Source organism: Penicillium citrinum (assembly GCF_028827155.1).
Source record: "Penicillium citrinum strain IBT 23319 chromosome Unknown utg000006l:1.0-3011923.0:1.0-3012962.0, whole genome shotgun sequence".
NCBI lineage: Eukaryota > Fungi > Ascomycota > Eurotiomycetes > Eurotiales > Aspergillaceae > Penicillium > Penicillium citrinum.
Window position 1 is genome coordinate 1,247,198 of NW_026622691.1, and position 16,099 is coordinate 1,263,296.

The 16,099-nt window shown below is 48.9% G+C and overlaps 2 protein-coding genes across 2 annotated transcripts; one reads left to right on the forward strand and one right to left on the reverse strand.

The window, feature by feature from the left end:
- Positions 1-121: 121 nt before the first annotated feature.
- N7469_007000 (uncharacterized protein) lies at positions 122-727 on the reverse strand (the record flags this gene model as incomplete). Its single annotated transcript, XM_056645918.1, has 1 exon — positions 122-727. One exon carries the CDS (start codon positions 725-727, stop codon positions 122-124), a length of 606 nt encoding a protein of 201 aa, XP_056499359.1.
- A 2,022-nt stretch (positions 728-2,749) lies between these two features.
- Positions 2,750-15,910, forward strand: N7469_007001 (uncharacterized protein; the record flags this gene model as incomplete). Its single annotated transcript, XM_056645919.1, has 5 exons — positions 2,750-3,032; positions 3,096-5,206; positions 5,294-14,701; positions 14,766-15,404; positions 15,464-15,910. The coding sequence occupies 5 exons, from the start codon at positions 2,750-2,752 to the stop codon at positions 15,908-15,910; spliced, it is 12,888 nt and encodes a 4,295-aa protein (XP_056499360.1).
- Positions 15,911-16,099: the final 189 nt, after the last annotated feature.

Here is a 16,099-nt window from a genome sequence, read left to right on the forward strand (position 1 = left end):
TATGTGTTTTTACATCTGAACAGCTCCTCCGTTCCCCTCTAATGATCCCAAATGCTGCCTTCGTCCGAGTTGTCTTTCCTTCTATTCCTTTCACCCACTCTCAGAATACCCCATACACCTTTCAAATATCGTTGTTTCCACCAGACAGACAACTCCTGAAGCTCAAGGAAGGACCACAATAGGCGTTTGATTTGATGTTTGCTGTGGGGCCGATCTTCAACCATCCATCCCAGGTGCCTCCATGGTCCATACGCAGACATTCAGTACCGCAAAGCTTGTTACCATTGGTATCATCGAGATACTTTTTGATTGCGCCTGCAATGGTAGCCTTCTGCGCTGTCGTATCGCAATGTCGACCGGAGGAGTAGTAGACCCAGGACATGGACTCGTAGGTTCCACGCATGCTGTTACAGGAACCTTGGTCAGACAATTCCTTGATGGTACTAGCAAGAGATTTTGCCATAGCAATTGCAAAGCTCGTGATCACGACACAGGATGCAGTTGCGGCGAGAATTCGTTCACAAACCCTGACAGGAGTTCGCTCCACAAGGGCATGATCGAAATTTCTGGTCTGAAGGCTAGCTTCGGTTGTTGCGGTCTTGTTCAAGCTAATTTGTAGCCATCTGTCTGGTATTGGCTGCCCATCGATAAATGAAGGCCAGGTAGAGGCCTGCGCTGATGTTGAACAGCAGTAGATTGCTATCAAGAGGCCTTTGAGTAGATGCATGGTAGGCCAAGCCGTTGAAAATAATAAGACCGGTTAAACAACAAAAACGAGCTATGTCTGGTAGACGGTCCAAAAGACTGGACATCGCTGGATTTCTCAGCAAGTATAGTCAAATTTTGCTGGACTTGAAAGTTCCCGTCCTTTATACTTTTGGTCAAGGCCCCCAAAATGCTCTGTCACCTTGGGTAGTGTCCGTGAGGATGAAGATTTAAGACATACTATGCCTTAGTAGTAGTACTAGCTTAATATTTATGACGCTCGATTGCCCACTTATTCATGAACGGGGCCTTTCACTGGCAACTTGAAGGCTCTCGGTCAGCGATACGTAGTGGGACAGCTCGATTTGCATCGAGGCGATCAAAAGTACCTTTGCTAGACGTTGCTACAACCTGATGCACTTTTCGGCTGCATCCTTGCCCAGGCGACGCAGATAATTTCCTAATCAGAGACTAAATGGTCTCAAATAAACACTTAGTAGACCGAGATTATTCATTATTGAAGCGAACTGGGTGGACAGAGAATGTTCATGATCCAAGGTTTCCGGAAGAACAACCGCAAGTATGAGCGATTTTGCGATTTTCGGGCCGAGAGCTACAGTAGACTTCGGCCCGAACCAGGAAATGACCCCGGCTAATCATTTAAACAAAGCTAAATTAGTTAGTTACTTGATATGTACTGTACAGACCCTCGAGATTCCATTGTTAAATCCGCCTATAGGAAGTCTATTGTCTACGGAGTGCGACGTATTCAATGATGATTATGTTCGAATTGGGCTTTAAATCACAAAGAATGGTCAAACTGTCATTATGTGGATGAGGATCCGGTAAAGAGGATGTAACGGCAAGTCTTTGAAGACAAAACAATTTAGCGGTGATTGCTGTTGCAAAGTAGTTCCAACTACTTCCATATAAAGGTTAATATGGCTCAAAAGGACATTACCTCAATTTTGATCAACAAATCCGCCTACCATCAACGTTTGATCAATGCACAGAATGGTTGATATGTACACGAATGACTGAAGTGCACCCTCAGCATTTCCTTATACCGTGTCTCTGGTTGCATGAATGTTAGCGCCTAGTCCAGTTTTACTTTAGTGGTATGATATATTAAAAAGACAGGAAAGAAGGTCTCGCGAGGTATTTCACATTTTCTTTCGCTTTTGACATACAACGCTATCGTATACACTAAAAATCATTCTGGCAAGAGTAAATAATAGCTAAAAAAGGGGGCGGAAATCTGTACAGCTAGAGGGGATACTACTAAATTCTCGTGTGCTCAGGGTCTTCTCCAGAATCTTGGAATTTATTTCAACCTAAGATCACCTCCGCTACGGTCCTGGTTCGCACCACGACACTGGTATGAGTGGCATTAAGGTTGGCAGATGGACAATAATGGCGTCACTTGTGGCCCAAAATCGAGGCAGGAGTTCTGATAGTGTGGTCTCTTTTTGACCTAGCGGTTAACACGAAAAACCCAAACAGTGTGCTAAGTCCGTTGAGTACAAGAACCCACAAACGAAAGACTACTATATTTTCGGTGACAGAAAGAATTTAGATAGACCCATATATATAACAGATAGTAAATGATGTTGTATAACTATAGAATTCCTCTGGATAAGATAATCCTTGACTTCACAGCCCTATCGTAGCTGTTCACAACCCGCGCCAGCCGTCACATGGTTAGGCGTGGGCACTAGACCCGATAGAGTAAGGTGCATCCCCTGAGACCGACCATCTTGGAAGTTTGGATGCTTCTTTGAGTAGAGAACAAACACACCGCGTGTCTGGTTATCAACCATACCACCTTTTGCCAACTCTCTCTTTTCTCTTCTTCTATTTTGTAATCTAAATTACTCTTTCTTATTACGCGGCCCGCCCTTCCTTCTCAAATCCCTCCTCGCTCGACGCGACACCTGTCGATATCTAATCTCTGCTCCGATCGCGCTCCGCCTTTTTTTTTTATTTCTTTTGATCTGTCCATGATTTCCCAATCCCTGTCGCTATATTAAAGCTCGAAGCAGATATGGAGGTTGTCACCCCTGGGGTGCCAAATGGCGCGCCGGCGGCAGATACGATTGTCGCTGTAGATTCGGGTACCGTCATTCAGTACCTGACGGAAGTGCTTCAGGTAACACTGGGCGCTTTGAAGTCCGAGCTGGAAAGTGCTGGGAGCTTGCTCTCAGCTACTAAGTACAGTGAAACTGCGCAAAGATGTACGCGTTTTGCCTCCGAATCGCAAGTCGCACTCTACGTGCAGAAGGATATCGTGGCCGCGGAGGAAACAAACGGTCAAACCGAAGGTTCCGGTGAGTCGGTCAACTGCGTTGATTGGATATACCTTGATTTGGATTCTGATAATGCATTGATAGAATCGGTTCAGTATGTCTATAATCTCTCATCCGAAATATCTTCCGCCTCGACAACTGTGGCTTCTGTCGCGTTCATCAAACGCCCTGCTTCGATCGACCCCTCCCTCCCGATTGCATCGCAGATTCAAGTAATGAATCTTCCTGGCCTGGCATCGCTTAACAACTCTCAAACGCAGCAGGGAAATGCCATGTCGCCCTACCAAATCATGCACCTGCTTCTTCACCATGGCCTCAGCCCTTACTTTGAGGCCTATACTCGCAACCAAGAAACAATTACCGGAGCGAAGCCGAGAGCTGATACCGAAGCAAAGACGGGTATTCCAGGCACAAGAAAAAAGATTGCAGAGTTGGAGCTGGGTCTCATGCATCTGCAACAGAATGTGGAGATTCCAGCTTTGAACCTTCCTCTCCACGAAGTTGTGCAAGCTGCACTGAAGGAGGCCGAAACGAAAGACATCAAAGCTTCGGTTGAATTGATTCCAGCGACGGTACTAGATAGCAGCGCTTTTACGAATAGCATCCAGAACACCGTCAACGGCTGGATCCGGTCTATCCAGACCATCACCAAAATGTCTCGAGACCCAGATGGAGAGTCTGCTGCACCAGAAGTTAACTTCTGGCTATCTATGGAGTCTGCGCTTGAGGGAATCGAGGCCCAACTGACAAGCGATGGAGTACGGTTAACTATGGACATTCTGCGCCACGCAAAGCGGTATCAACCCACCCTGAGTTTCGTGGCAGACACTGGGCTGAAAGATGCCTCTGAATTGGTCCAGAAATATAATCAGCTCATGCGCGATTTTCCATTGGACGAACTTCTGTCTGCTACATCTCTGCAGAAGGTGCAGGAATCCTTGGGCTTTATTTTCACTCATCTGAACAAGAAGCTGAAGATCTGCCCATACCCCATCAAACGCGCCCTGTCACTCGTTGAGTCAATTTCTGGAGATCTTGACAAGAAAGTCCATGACCTTATCGATGGCCGCGATGTTCTTCACTTAGACTACCGCGAATTTCGGTCATTGATGAAAATCACCCAGGCCATATGGAGGACATGGGATGAGAACCTCAAAGAATTCACTAATGTTGCTCGTGAATCAACAAGGCGCAGAAACGAGAAGTTCATTCCAATCAAGATCAACGCTCGACACGACAAGACGCGCGAACGCCTCAAGTACATTGATACTTTCCGAGTCAACCATGAGCAGCTCCAGAAGACCATTATCAACGTACTTGGACCGAAGAACTTATCGCCAGCAGAGACCGGCGCTGGCGTTGACTCTGACGAGGCTATTATCGTGGAAGAAATCGGCGATGTCGATGCCGTGGAAGAAGTTACTCTGGCCTACACTGCCTTGAAGAACATCGATGTCTTGGATGTTTCCCCAGAAGGGTCCCGGACCTGGGAGCAAGCAGAGATCGGTTACAGTGAGCGAACATCTCGTGTTGAAAACTCCATTATTGCTCGTCTGCGCGATCGACTCGCGACGGCCAAGAATGCAAATGAGATGTTCCGTGTTTTCTCCAAATTCAACGCTCTTCTTGTTCGACCTAAGATCCGTGGTGCGATTGGAGAATATCAAACTCAACTTATCGATAATGTCAAGCGCGATATCTCGGCCCTCCATGAAAGATTCAAGCATCAGTATGCTCATTCTGAGGCCCACGCAATGGCTCAATTGCGTGACCTTCCTCCTGTATCTGGCGCCATCATCTGGGCCAGACAGATTGAGCGCCAATTAGATGGCTACATGCGCAAAGTCGAAAATGTGCTGGGTGAGGACTGGCACCTGCATACCGAGGGAGAAAAACTGCAAGCCGAAAGCAGTTTGTTCCGCAAGAAACTTGACACTCGTCCAGTCTTCGAGTCTTGGCTCTGGGATGTTCAGAGACGCCATATCACCATCTCCGGCCGTCTTTTCAACATCGTGCGCAACCGTGCCGCCGGAAACACTCTGGAGCTGACAGTCAACTTTGACGCCCAGATCATTGCTCTTTTCAAGGAAGTTCGAAATCTCATTTGGCTAAACTTCCAGGTTCCCCATGCTGTGAGCAATATCTCCAAGGAAGCCAAGCGTGTCTATCCCTACGCGATTAGTCTAATGGAGAGCGTACGGACTCTTCTCCAAACGAATCGTACCATTGCATCAATGTCTGATGTTGCAATTCTTCTGAATGGATATGTAAACGATTCTCAGGCCATGGTCGCCAAGGGTATCCCTCTTAGGTGGGAGTCATTTGTTCACTCGTATGAACTGCATGTTAAGCAATCCGCGATTGCCAACGGGGCCATAGATACAACCATGCCAAACCGCACTGAAAGCAAACATGTTCAATTTGTTCGTGAGTTTGCTGGCTCAGCATCCGTTTTGCAATCCAAAACGGCCGTCTTGTCATCCATCAACGAGAACATCCAGAAGTCTATCCATGAGCTTAAGACTTGCTCTTACGAATTTGCGGCATTCAAGCAACGCTTGGAGACCATCCAGAATGCCGTTGATAAGCTCAACCTCGAGAACTACGTCAACCTAGACTACTGGGTATCGGAGCTCAACGAGAAAATCCAGGCTATTCTCCAAGAGAGACTTCATCGCGCCGTCCGGGAATGGATCAGCACATTCCAAGAATCCCGCAACCCAGAGGCGGGTACCTTCCAGTCCCAATTCACTGTCACTGAACCAGAGAACACTATTTACAAGATCGAGTTCCCCGAGCTTTTCCATGAGATCTCTATGAAGAACCAGGTTCTGCACCTTGATCCTCCACTGCAGTATGCTCGCGCCAGCTGGTTCGAGCACTTTGATCATTGGCTGGGAGTCATATGCAACTTGGAAAAGATTAAAGCTTCACGATACCAGATTTCCATTGACGTGCAGGCCGTTCGTCAGTCAGAGGCCTGCTTCGCGGCTCTCCCACAACTTTGCACCGATGAGCTCAACCAAGTTTATGGAGTAATCGAGTCTAGACTCAAGGATGTCTCGCAGTATGTTGACAAATGGCTGCAATTCCAATCTCTTTGGGATTTGCAGTCTGAGCAGGTGTATGATATTCTTGGAGATGATTTGTCTCAGTGGCTTCAACTGCTTCAAGAAATTAGAAAGAGTCGCGCGACGTTCGACACCTCGGAAGTCAGCCGGGCTTTCGGCAATATTCGAATTGACTACGAGCAAGTCCAGACCAAAGTCAATGCTAAGTACGATCAATGGCAGCATGAGATCCTGCTCAAGTTTGGTGCCAAACTTGGTGGCCGTATGCGAGAGGTGCATACTGATATCGCATCTGCGCGACGTGATTTGGAGGGCCAGACTCTGGAAGCATCCTCTACAGCGCATGCAGTGTCCTTCATCACGATTGTGCAACAGTGCAAGCGCAAGACTCGTGTCTGGGAGCCAGAGGTTGATCTATTCCGTCAGGGTCAAACTACTCTATCTCGGCAACGGTATCAATTCCCTAACGACTGGCTCCACGTTGAGAATGTGGATGGAGAATGGGCCGCTCTTAACGAGCTCCTTACCCGGAAGAGCAAGATTGTGCAAGACCAAACGGAAGGTCTTCGTGCTAAGATCGCCGCTGAAGACCGTGTGATCGGTGACAAGATTGCTGAAATCATTGCACAATGGAATGATGAGAAGCCGGTCTCTGGTACCATTCCACCTGACGAGGCATCCCGCACTCTGAGTTCCTTCCAATCTCGCCTGGAATCCCTCCAATCCGAGTTCGAGATGGTCTCCAAAGCGAAGGAGGCACTTGATCTTCCCGCGAGTACCGAATCGTCCCTCCCCGCAATTCTCGAGGAAGTCCAGGACTTCATGTCAGTCTGGGCTGCCTTAGCAACCATTTGGAAGAGTCTCGAGGATCTCCGCGAGACCTTGTGGGCCTCCGTCCAACCTCGCAAAATTCGCCAGTCTCTGGATGGCTTGATCAAAATGACAAAAGAAATGCCAAGCCGAATGAGACAATACGCTGCATTTGAACACATCCAAAACGTCCTCCGAGGACTGTTGAAAGCCAACAGCACACTCTCTGATCTCAAGTCTGAAGCCGTCAAAGATAGACACTGGGAGAAAATCTTCAAGGCTCTGAGACCTGGTGAAAGGCCTGGTTTGAACAATCTTACTCTTGGTCGAGTCTGGGACTTGCAGCTCACAGCAAGTGACGCTGTCATCAAGAGTATTCTCGCTCAGGCTGCGGGTGAAATGGCCTTGGAGGAGTTCTTGAAGCAGGTTCGGGAAACCTGGCAAACATATACCTTGGACCTGGTCAACTACCAGAATAAGTGCCGTCTGATTCGTGGCTTCGATGATCTCTTCGCCAAATGTAGCGAGAACCTGTCCTCCTTGCAGGCGATGAGAAACTCTCCCTACTACAAGGAGTTTGAAGAAGAAGCTGCCGCTTGGGAAGATAAGCTCAACCGTGTCCATGTTCTCTTCGATGTCTGGATTGATGTGCAACGACAATGGGTCTACTTGGAGGGTGTATTTACCGGAAATGCCGACATCAAGCACCTTCTGCCTCTCGAGTCTAGCAGATTCCAGAATATTAACTCTGAATTCTTTGCTGTTATGAAAAAGGTCTACAAGTCTCCCTTTGTTCTCGAAGTACTTGCCATCAACGGCGTTCAGAAATCCTTGGAGAGACTGGCAGAGTTGCTGAACAAGATTCAAAAGGCTCTTGGTGAATATCTGGAGCGTGAACGTGTCTCATTCCCTCGCTTCTACTTCGTCGGAGACGAAGACTTGTTGGAGATCATTGGTAACAGCAATGACATCTTCCGAGTTGCTAAGCACTTTAAGAAGATGTTTGCTGGTCTTTCCGGCCTTGTCATGGACGATGACAACAACATTGTCGGATTCACCTCCAAGGAGGGCGAGGAGGTACGCTTGAAAAAAGAAGTCAACCTTCTCAAAACGCCGAGAATCAATGACTGGCTATCCGCATTGGAAAGTAACATGAAGTTGACACTGGCTGAACTTCTCGCCGAGGCCGTTGAGCAATTCGACACTCTTTATAACACAGCCGAGGTGGATCGAACCGCGTTCAGTGACTTCCTTGCCAATTACCCTGCCCAAATTGTTGTCCTCGCCAGCCAGGCTGTGTGGACCAATGCAGTACAGAAATCCTTAGAGGATGGAGGCGCAAACCTCCCTACATTGTACGATGCAGAGGTCAGAATCCTTGAACTGCTGGCTGCTACCGTTCTGGGTGACCTTGATGCCATTACTCGCAAGAAGTGTGAACACATGATCACTGAGTTCGTTCACCAGAGAGACACCATATCCAAGCTCATCCAATCTAATGCAACCACATCTACACACCATCTATGGCTCCTGCAGATGCGATACGTGTACAAACCCGAGGGTGACTTTTTGCAACGCCTGTTTGTCCATATGGCTAATGCTAAGCTCCATTACGGATTCGAATATCTGGGTGTTCCGGAACGGCTTGTCCGGACTCCTCTCACCGACCGTTGTTTCCTTACCCTTACCCAGGCTCTTTGCCAGAGACTTGGAGGTTCTCCCTACGGCCCAGCTGGAACTGGAAAGACGGAGTCTGTCAAAGCGCTTGGTTTGCAGCTTGGCCGTTTCACTCTTGTGTTCTGCTGTGACGACACTTTCGATTTCCAGGCCATGGGTCGCATTTTCCTTGGTATATGTCAGGTTGGTGCTTGGGGTTGTTTCGACGAGTTCAATCGACTGGAAGAGCGTATCCTGTCTGCCGTCTCCCAGCAAATCCAAAACATCCAAATCGGTCTTCGAAAGCGTGAAGAGGATGATAACAACCAAATTGAGCTGGTTGGACGGCGCCTGGCGGTCAACGCCAATACTGGTATCTTCATTACCATGAACCCTGGCTACGCAGGTCGATCCAACCTGCCTGACAATCTGAAGAAGCTTTTCCGTAGTGTCGCCATGTCCAAGCCCGACAAGGAGCTCATTGCGGAAGTTATGCTCTTCTCCCAGGGTTTCAAGCAAGCCAAGCCCTTGTCCAAGCAGACTGTTCCATTCTTCGATCACTGTTCCTCCGAGCTTTCTAGGCAGGCCCATTATGACTTCGGTCTGCGTGCTCTGAAGAGCGTACTTGTTAGCTCTGGTGGTTTGAAGCGTTCTCGCATCGCCAACTCCGATGGTGAATTAGGACCGGATGACATTGTCGAGCCTCAAATCATTGTGCAAAGTCTACGAGAAACCATTGCTCCAAAGCTTGTTCAAGAAGATGTTGAACGCATGCTGGAGATCCAAATGAAAGATTTCCCTGGCGTCGAATACGTGCCTGCAAACTATGAGAAGCTCACAGCAGCAATCCGGGAAATCGCCACGGGCAAAGGAAACCACTACGTTGATAGTGAGATGTGGGTTACCAAGGCCCTGCAGCTTTATCAAATCCAAACCATTCATCATGGTGTCATGATGGTCGGTAAATCTGGCTCTGGTAAATCCACGGCTTGGAAAATTCTTCTGGAGGCCATGCAAAAGGTCGACGGTATTGATGGTGTCTCTCACATCATTGACTCCAAGGTCATGTCCAAGGAGGCCCTGTATGGTAACTTGGACAGTACGACTCGCGAATGGACCGACGGTCTGTTCACTGGTATCCTTCGCAAGATTGTTGACAACCTTCGTGGCGAGGACAGCAAGCGTCATTGGATTGTATTTGATGGCGATGTTGATCCTGAATGGGTCGAGAACCTGAATAGTGTCTTGGACGACAACAAACTCCTCACCTTGCCTAACGGTGAGCGTCTGAACCTCCCACCGAACGTTCGCATCATGTTCGAGGTGGAAACTCTGAAGTACGCAACACTTGCCACTGTCAGTCGTTGCGGCATGGTCTGGTTCAATGCCGATACCGTCACCCCCTCAATGATGATCACCAACTACGTTGAGGGCTTGAAGACGAAGACCTTTGAGGACCTGGACGATGACAGTGCTCCTGCTGGCCTTGCTGCTGCACGGACTACGACAACACAGGAGACGCTTTCAACAATCCTCAAACACTTCTTGGAGAGCGATAACCTGGTACTCAAGGCTCTCGCGGAGGCTAAGAATTACAATCATATCATGGAGTTCACTGACATCCGAGCCCTCAATACCCTGTTCAGTTTGTTGAACAAGGCCTGCCGCAATGTTTTGGAGTACAACATCCAGCACGTTGACTTCCCTCTGGACTCCGAGCAAATTGAGTCGTACATTTCAAAGAAGCTTTTGCTTACTTTGGTCTGGTCTTTTACGGGCGATTGCCCTCTGGCAGACCGTAAAGCATTCGGACAATTTGTCACCGGCATGTCTACCAGTGATCTTCCACCAAACGGTGATTCATCGCTCATTGACTATGATGTTACGCTTCCCAAGTCCGAGTGGACAAGCTGGCAGGATCAAGTGCCCTCTATCGACATCAACACGCACTCTATCACTCAAACAGACGTTATCATTCCTACTGTGGATACTGTTCGCCATGAAGATGTCCTGTACTCCTGGCTTGCTGAGCATAAGCCATTGCTGCTTTGCGGTCCTCCTGGTTCCGGTAAGACCATGACACTATTCGCTGCTCTCAGGAAGCTTCCGAACATGGAGGTCGTCGGTCTCAATTTCTCAAGTGCAACGACGCCGGACCTTTTGATCAAGACATTTGAGCAGTATTGTGAGTACAAGAAGACTCTCAATGGAGTTGTCATGTCTCCTAGCCAGATTGGTCGTTGGTTGGTCATTTTCTGCGATGAAATCAACTTGCCAGCACCTGATCGATACGGAACCCAGCGAGCCATTTCTTTCTTGCGTCAACTTGTCGAGCAGAATGGCTTCTGGAGAACCACTGATAAGACATGGGTAACATTGGATCGCATCCAATTTGTCGGTGCTTGTAACCCCCCTACCGATGCCGGTCGTACTGCAATGGGAGAGCGATTCTTGCGTCACGCTCCTCTGATCATGGTCGATTACCCTGGTGAGATTTCTCTCAATCAAATCTATGGTACATTCAACTCGGCTATCCTCAAGATCCTGCCCTTGCTTCGTGGGCATTCCGAGGGCCTCACCAAGGCCATGGTCCAATTTTATCTCGAATCTCAGGCAAGATTTACACCTAAGATCCAACCACACTACGTGTACTCGCCTCGTGAGCTTACTCGGTGGGTTCGTGGTGTCTACGAGGCCATTAAGCCGCTTGAAAACTTGTCTCTCGAGGGGCTTGTCCGAATCTGGGCTCACGAGGCCCTGCGTCTTTTCCAGGACCGTTTGGTTGCTGAAGATGAAAGAGCCTGGACTGAGGATGCTGTTCGTCGTATTGCACTGGAGCACTTCCCTACGATTGACGAAGAGGAAGCTCTCAAGGGGCCAATCTTGTTCTCGAACTGGCTCTCCAAGCACTATGTACCAGTCGAGCAAGAGCGCCTCCGCGACTTCGTCAAGGCCCGCTTGAGAACATTCTGTGACGAGGAAGTTGACGTCCCCTTGGTCCTGTTCAACGACGTCTTGGAGCATGCTCTCCGTATTGACAGAGTCTTCCGTCAACCCCAGGGTCATCTCATTCTCATCGGTGTCAGCGGCAGTGGAAAGACCACACTCTCTCGATTTGTTGCCTGGATGAACGGATTGAGAGTTTTCCAAATTAAAGTTCATGGCAAATACTCTTCGGAAGATTTCGACGATGATCTCAGAAGTGTACTTCGCCGGGCAGGCTGCAAGGGCGAAAAGATATGCTTCATCATGGATGAATCCAATGTCCTTGACTCCGGTTTTTTGGAACGCATGAATACATTGCTTGCTAATGCTGAGGTCCCTGGTTTGTTCGAAGGTGACGAATTCTCCTCTCTGATGACAGCTTGTAGGGAGGGAGCTCAGCGACAAGGCCTGCTTCTTGACTCCCAGGAAGAGCTCTACAAGTGGTTCACCCAGCAAATTGTCAAGAATTTGCACGTGGTGTTTACCATGAACCCGCCCGAGGAAGGCCTCTCTTCTAAGGCTGCTACTAGTCCCGCCTTGTTCAATCGTTGTGTTCTTAACTGGATGGGTGACTGGTCTGACCAGGCGCTGTTCCAAGTCGGTTCAGAACTCACACAGTCAGTCGATCTGGACAAGCCCAATTTCACTTCACCTGATAGCATTCCTGTGGCCTACCGTGAGCTTTCATTGCCAGCGTCACACCGAGACACGGTTGTCAACTCGATGGTCTACATACATCACTCTCTGCACCGCTTCAACCAGCGTCTGCAGAAACAGCAAGGCCGGACAACTTTCCTCACCCCTCGCCACTATCTTGACTTTGTTGCTCAGTATGTTAAGCTATTCAACGAGAAGCGAGAAGACCTTGAGGAACAACAGCGTCACTTGAATGTCGGTCTAGAGAAGCTTCGCGACACTGTTGACAAGGTCAGCGATTTGCGGGCCAGCCTGGCTCAGAAGAAAACCCAGCTGGAGAAGAAGGATGCCGAGGCAAACGAGAAGCTGCAGCGCATGGTCGCTGACCAGCAGGAGGCAGAGCAGCGGAAGCAGACCTCCCTTGAGGTGCAATCGGCTTTGGAGAAGCAAGAGAAGGAAGTCGCCTCGCGAAAGGAGGTTGTGTTGGGAGATTTAGCTCGAGCGGAGCCAGCTGTCGTCGAGGCCCAAAAGAGTGTCAGCAGTATCAAGCGTCAGCACCTCACCGAGGTTCGATCCATGAGCAACCCTCCTGCTAGTGTCAGACTTGCCATGGAAGCTGTCTGCACCCTACTTGGTCATAAAGTCGTTGGCGACTGGAAGGCTGTTGGATCTATTCTTCGAAGAGAAGACTTCATCGCCAGTATCGTTCATTATAACAACGAGAAACAAATGACCCGTGCCCACCGCACCAAGATGCAGAATGAGTACCTCTCCAAGGAAGACTTCACTTATGAACGAGTGAACCGCGCCAGTAAGGCCTGTGGTCCCTTGGTCCAATGGGTCGAAGCTCAAGTCAATTATTCCGCCATCTTGGATCGGGTCGGACCTTTACGCGAAGAGGTTGATCAATTGGAGGAGCAGGCTCTTCAGACTAAAGCCGAAGCTCAAGCCATCATCAATACCATCCAGGCCCTGGAAAGCAGCATTGCAGGCTACAAGGCTGAATATGCTTCCTTGATCAGCGAGACTCAGGAAATCAAGACTGAGATGTCCCGGGTCGAGTTCAAGGTCAACCGAAGTGTACGCTTGCTCGACAGTTTAGCATCCGAGCGTGTTCGTTGGGAGGATGGCAGCAAGTCTTTCGAGACCCAAATCAGCACTCTTGTTGGCGACGTTCTCATCGCAGCTGCATTCCTTGCCTATGCTGGTCTTTATGATCAACAGTTCCGTAAGGCCATGATTGACGATTGGGTACATCAACTGAGCCAGTCCGGCATCAACTTCAAGCCACACAACCCGATTACGGAATACCTGTCCAATGCCGACGAACGTCTGACCTGGCAAGAACACTCTCTCCCTGTTGATGATCTGTGCACAGAGAATGCCATTGTCTTGAAGAGATTCAACAGATACCCCTTGATTGTCGACCCATCTGGTCGTGTCACGGAATTCTTGCAGAAGGAGAGTAGCGACCGCAAGCTCACCGTGACCAGTTTTTTGGATGATTCCTTCGTCAAGCAATTGGAAAGTGCATTGCGTTTCGGCAACCCTATCCTTATCCAGGATGCAGAACACCTGGACCCGATTCTCAACCACGTTCTCAATAAGGAGTACCAGAAGACTGGAGGCCGTGTCCTTATTCAACTCGGCAAGCAGGAGATTGATTTCTCGCCGTCGTTCAAGTTGTTCCTTTCAACTCGAGACCCTTCTGCTACTTTCCCTCCCGACGTATGCAGTCGTACAACATTTGTCAACTTTACGGTTACACAGAGCAGTCTACAGACTCAGTCATTGAACGATGTGCTGAAGTTCGAGCGACCGGATGTTGACGAGCGCCGGAACAACCTCGTCAAGATGCAAGGTGAATTCAAGGTCCATCTTCGTCAACTCGAGAAACGTCTCCTGCAGGCACTAAATGAGTCCCGTGGAAACATTCTCGACGATGATAATGTCATCGAAACATTGGAGACTCTCAAGAAGGAGGCTGCTGAAATCTCCAAGAAGATGTCCGAGACTGAAGGTGTGATGTCTGAGGTGGAAAGTGTCACCAATCAATACAGTATCATTGCTCGAGCTTGCAGTGCTGTCTTTGCAGTTTTGGAGCAGCTTCATCACATCAACCACTTCTACCAATTCTCTCTCCAATACTTTGTGGACATTTTTAACTCGGTTCTCTACCAGAACAAGCGCCTTGCTCAGGAGAAAGACCATTCTGCGCGCGTGCAAATCATTATTCGCGATCTTTTCATCACCACCTTCCAGCGAACCTCCCTTGGTCTCGTTCAAAAAGACCGTATCACGCTTGCAATTCTCCTTGCTCAAGCCACACCGTTCGCAATGGACAGAACCATCCTCGATCGTATTCTGGATGAGTCTGTTGAAGACGCTGATCTCTCAACGACCGGATCCACACGCGAGGAAGTTATGAGCAAGTTAAATAACATGTCTATCTTCAAGGAACACATTGTCAATGTCACTGAAGACCAGTGGGATCGTTTCTTCACCGAAGAGCTGGCTGAGAATGCTGTTCCGGTCGTCTGGGAAGAAAATACCCCCCCACCTTGACCAACTCCTTCGCTCTCTCCTCCTTGTCAAGCTTTGCCGTATGGACCGATTCGTTCCCTCCGCGGAGCGCTTCATCGAGGCTGTGTTTGGCCGTCAACTTTTCGAGGGCAGCAGTGATTTGAAGGATGTCGTTGATCAAGTCACCGCAACTACACCCATTTCCCTCAGCTCCAGCCCCGGTTTCGACGCTAGCTATAAGGTCGATGCCCTTGTCCAACGTACCAACGCAACATGTGCCAATATCGCCATGGGTTCAAACGAGGGTCTCGAGAGCGCCGACAAGGCCATCAGCAATGCCGCTGCAACTGGTAACTGGGTACTCGTCAAGAACGTCCATCTCGCTCCCTCTTGGCTTCAAAGTCTTGAAAAGAGATTGGATTCTCTTAAGCCTCATAAGGAATTCCGTCTGTTCCTTTCCATGGAATCCAGTCCCAAGATCCCGGTCAATCTTATTCGTGCCTCGCGCGTTTTGATGTTCGAGCAACCTGCCGGCGTACGTGCCAATATGAAAGACTCCCTGTCTTCCTTGTCCGATCGTGCTAGCAAGGCTCCTGTCGAGAAGGCCCGCGTCTATGTCTTGCTTTGCTTCCTCCACGCCGTGGTCCAAGAGCGTCTTCGTTACGCCCCTAGTCTGGGATGGAAGGGCTTCTGGGAATTCAACGACAGTGATGTGAGTTACTCTCCTCTTCATATGATCCTTCTATAATATGACACTAACATATTGAACAGTACGAATGCTCCGCTTTCATCATCGACCGCTGGGTCGATACCATCGCCCAAGGCCGTTCGAACGTTGCACCCAACAAGCTTCCATGGGAGATGATCCGCACTCTTATTGCGGAAATGTATGGCGGCAAGATCGACGATGCCGGTGACTATCAGCAACTTGAAGGTCTGGTAAGCAGCTTTATTACTGCCGCCGCCTTCGAAGATGAGTACAAATTGGTCTCTGGCGTTGAAAAGGATCATCTCCTTGTCCTTCCTAGTAGTACCAGTATGCGCGACTTCGTCGCTTGGGTCAACAACTTACCTGAACGCGAGCCCCCTACATACCTGGGTCTCCCTGCTAATGCAGAGAAACTGTTACTTGTTGGCCATGGTCGCAAGATGATCTCCGACTTGTCCCGGGTTACCACTCTTCTGGATGAAGGCGAGCAACTGATGATTGATAATTGATTTTTCCCTTTTGTTTATATTGTTTGTGATATGGTCTGTGTACAGGGGCTGGAGTTCGGGCAATTCAACCATAGATTATGCTTGATGTGAGATTGCGTGTTTCTCTGCCCAAGACCGCTAGCGGATACCTTATATCATTTTACTTCGTTTTGTTAAATTAATTGTATTTTATTGTGAATGATGTTGTAT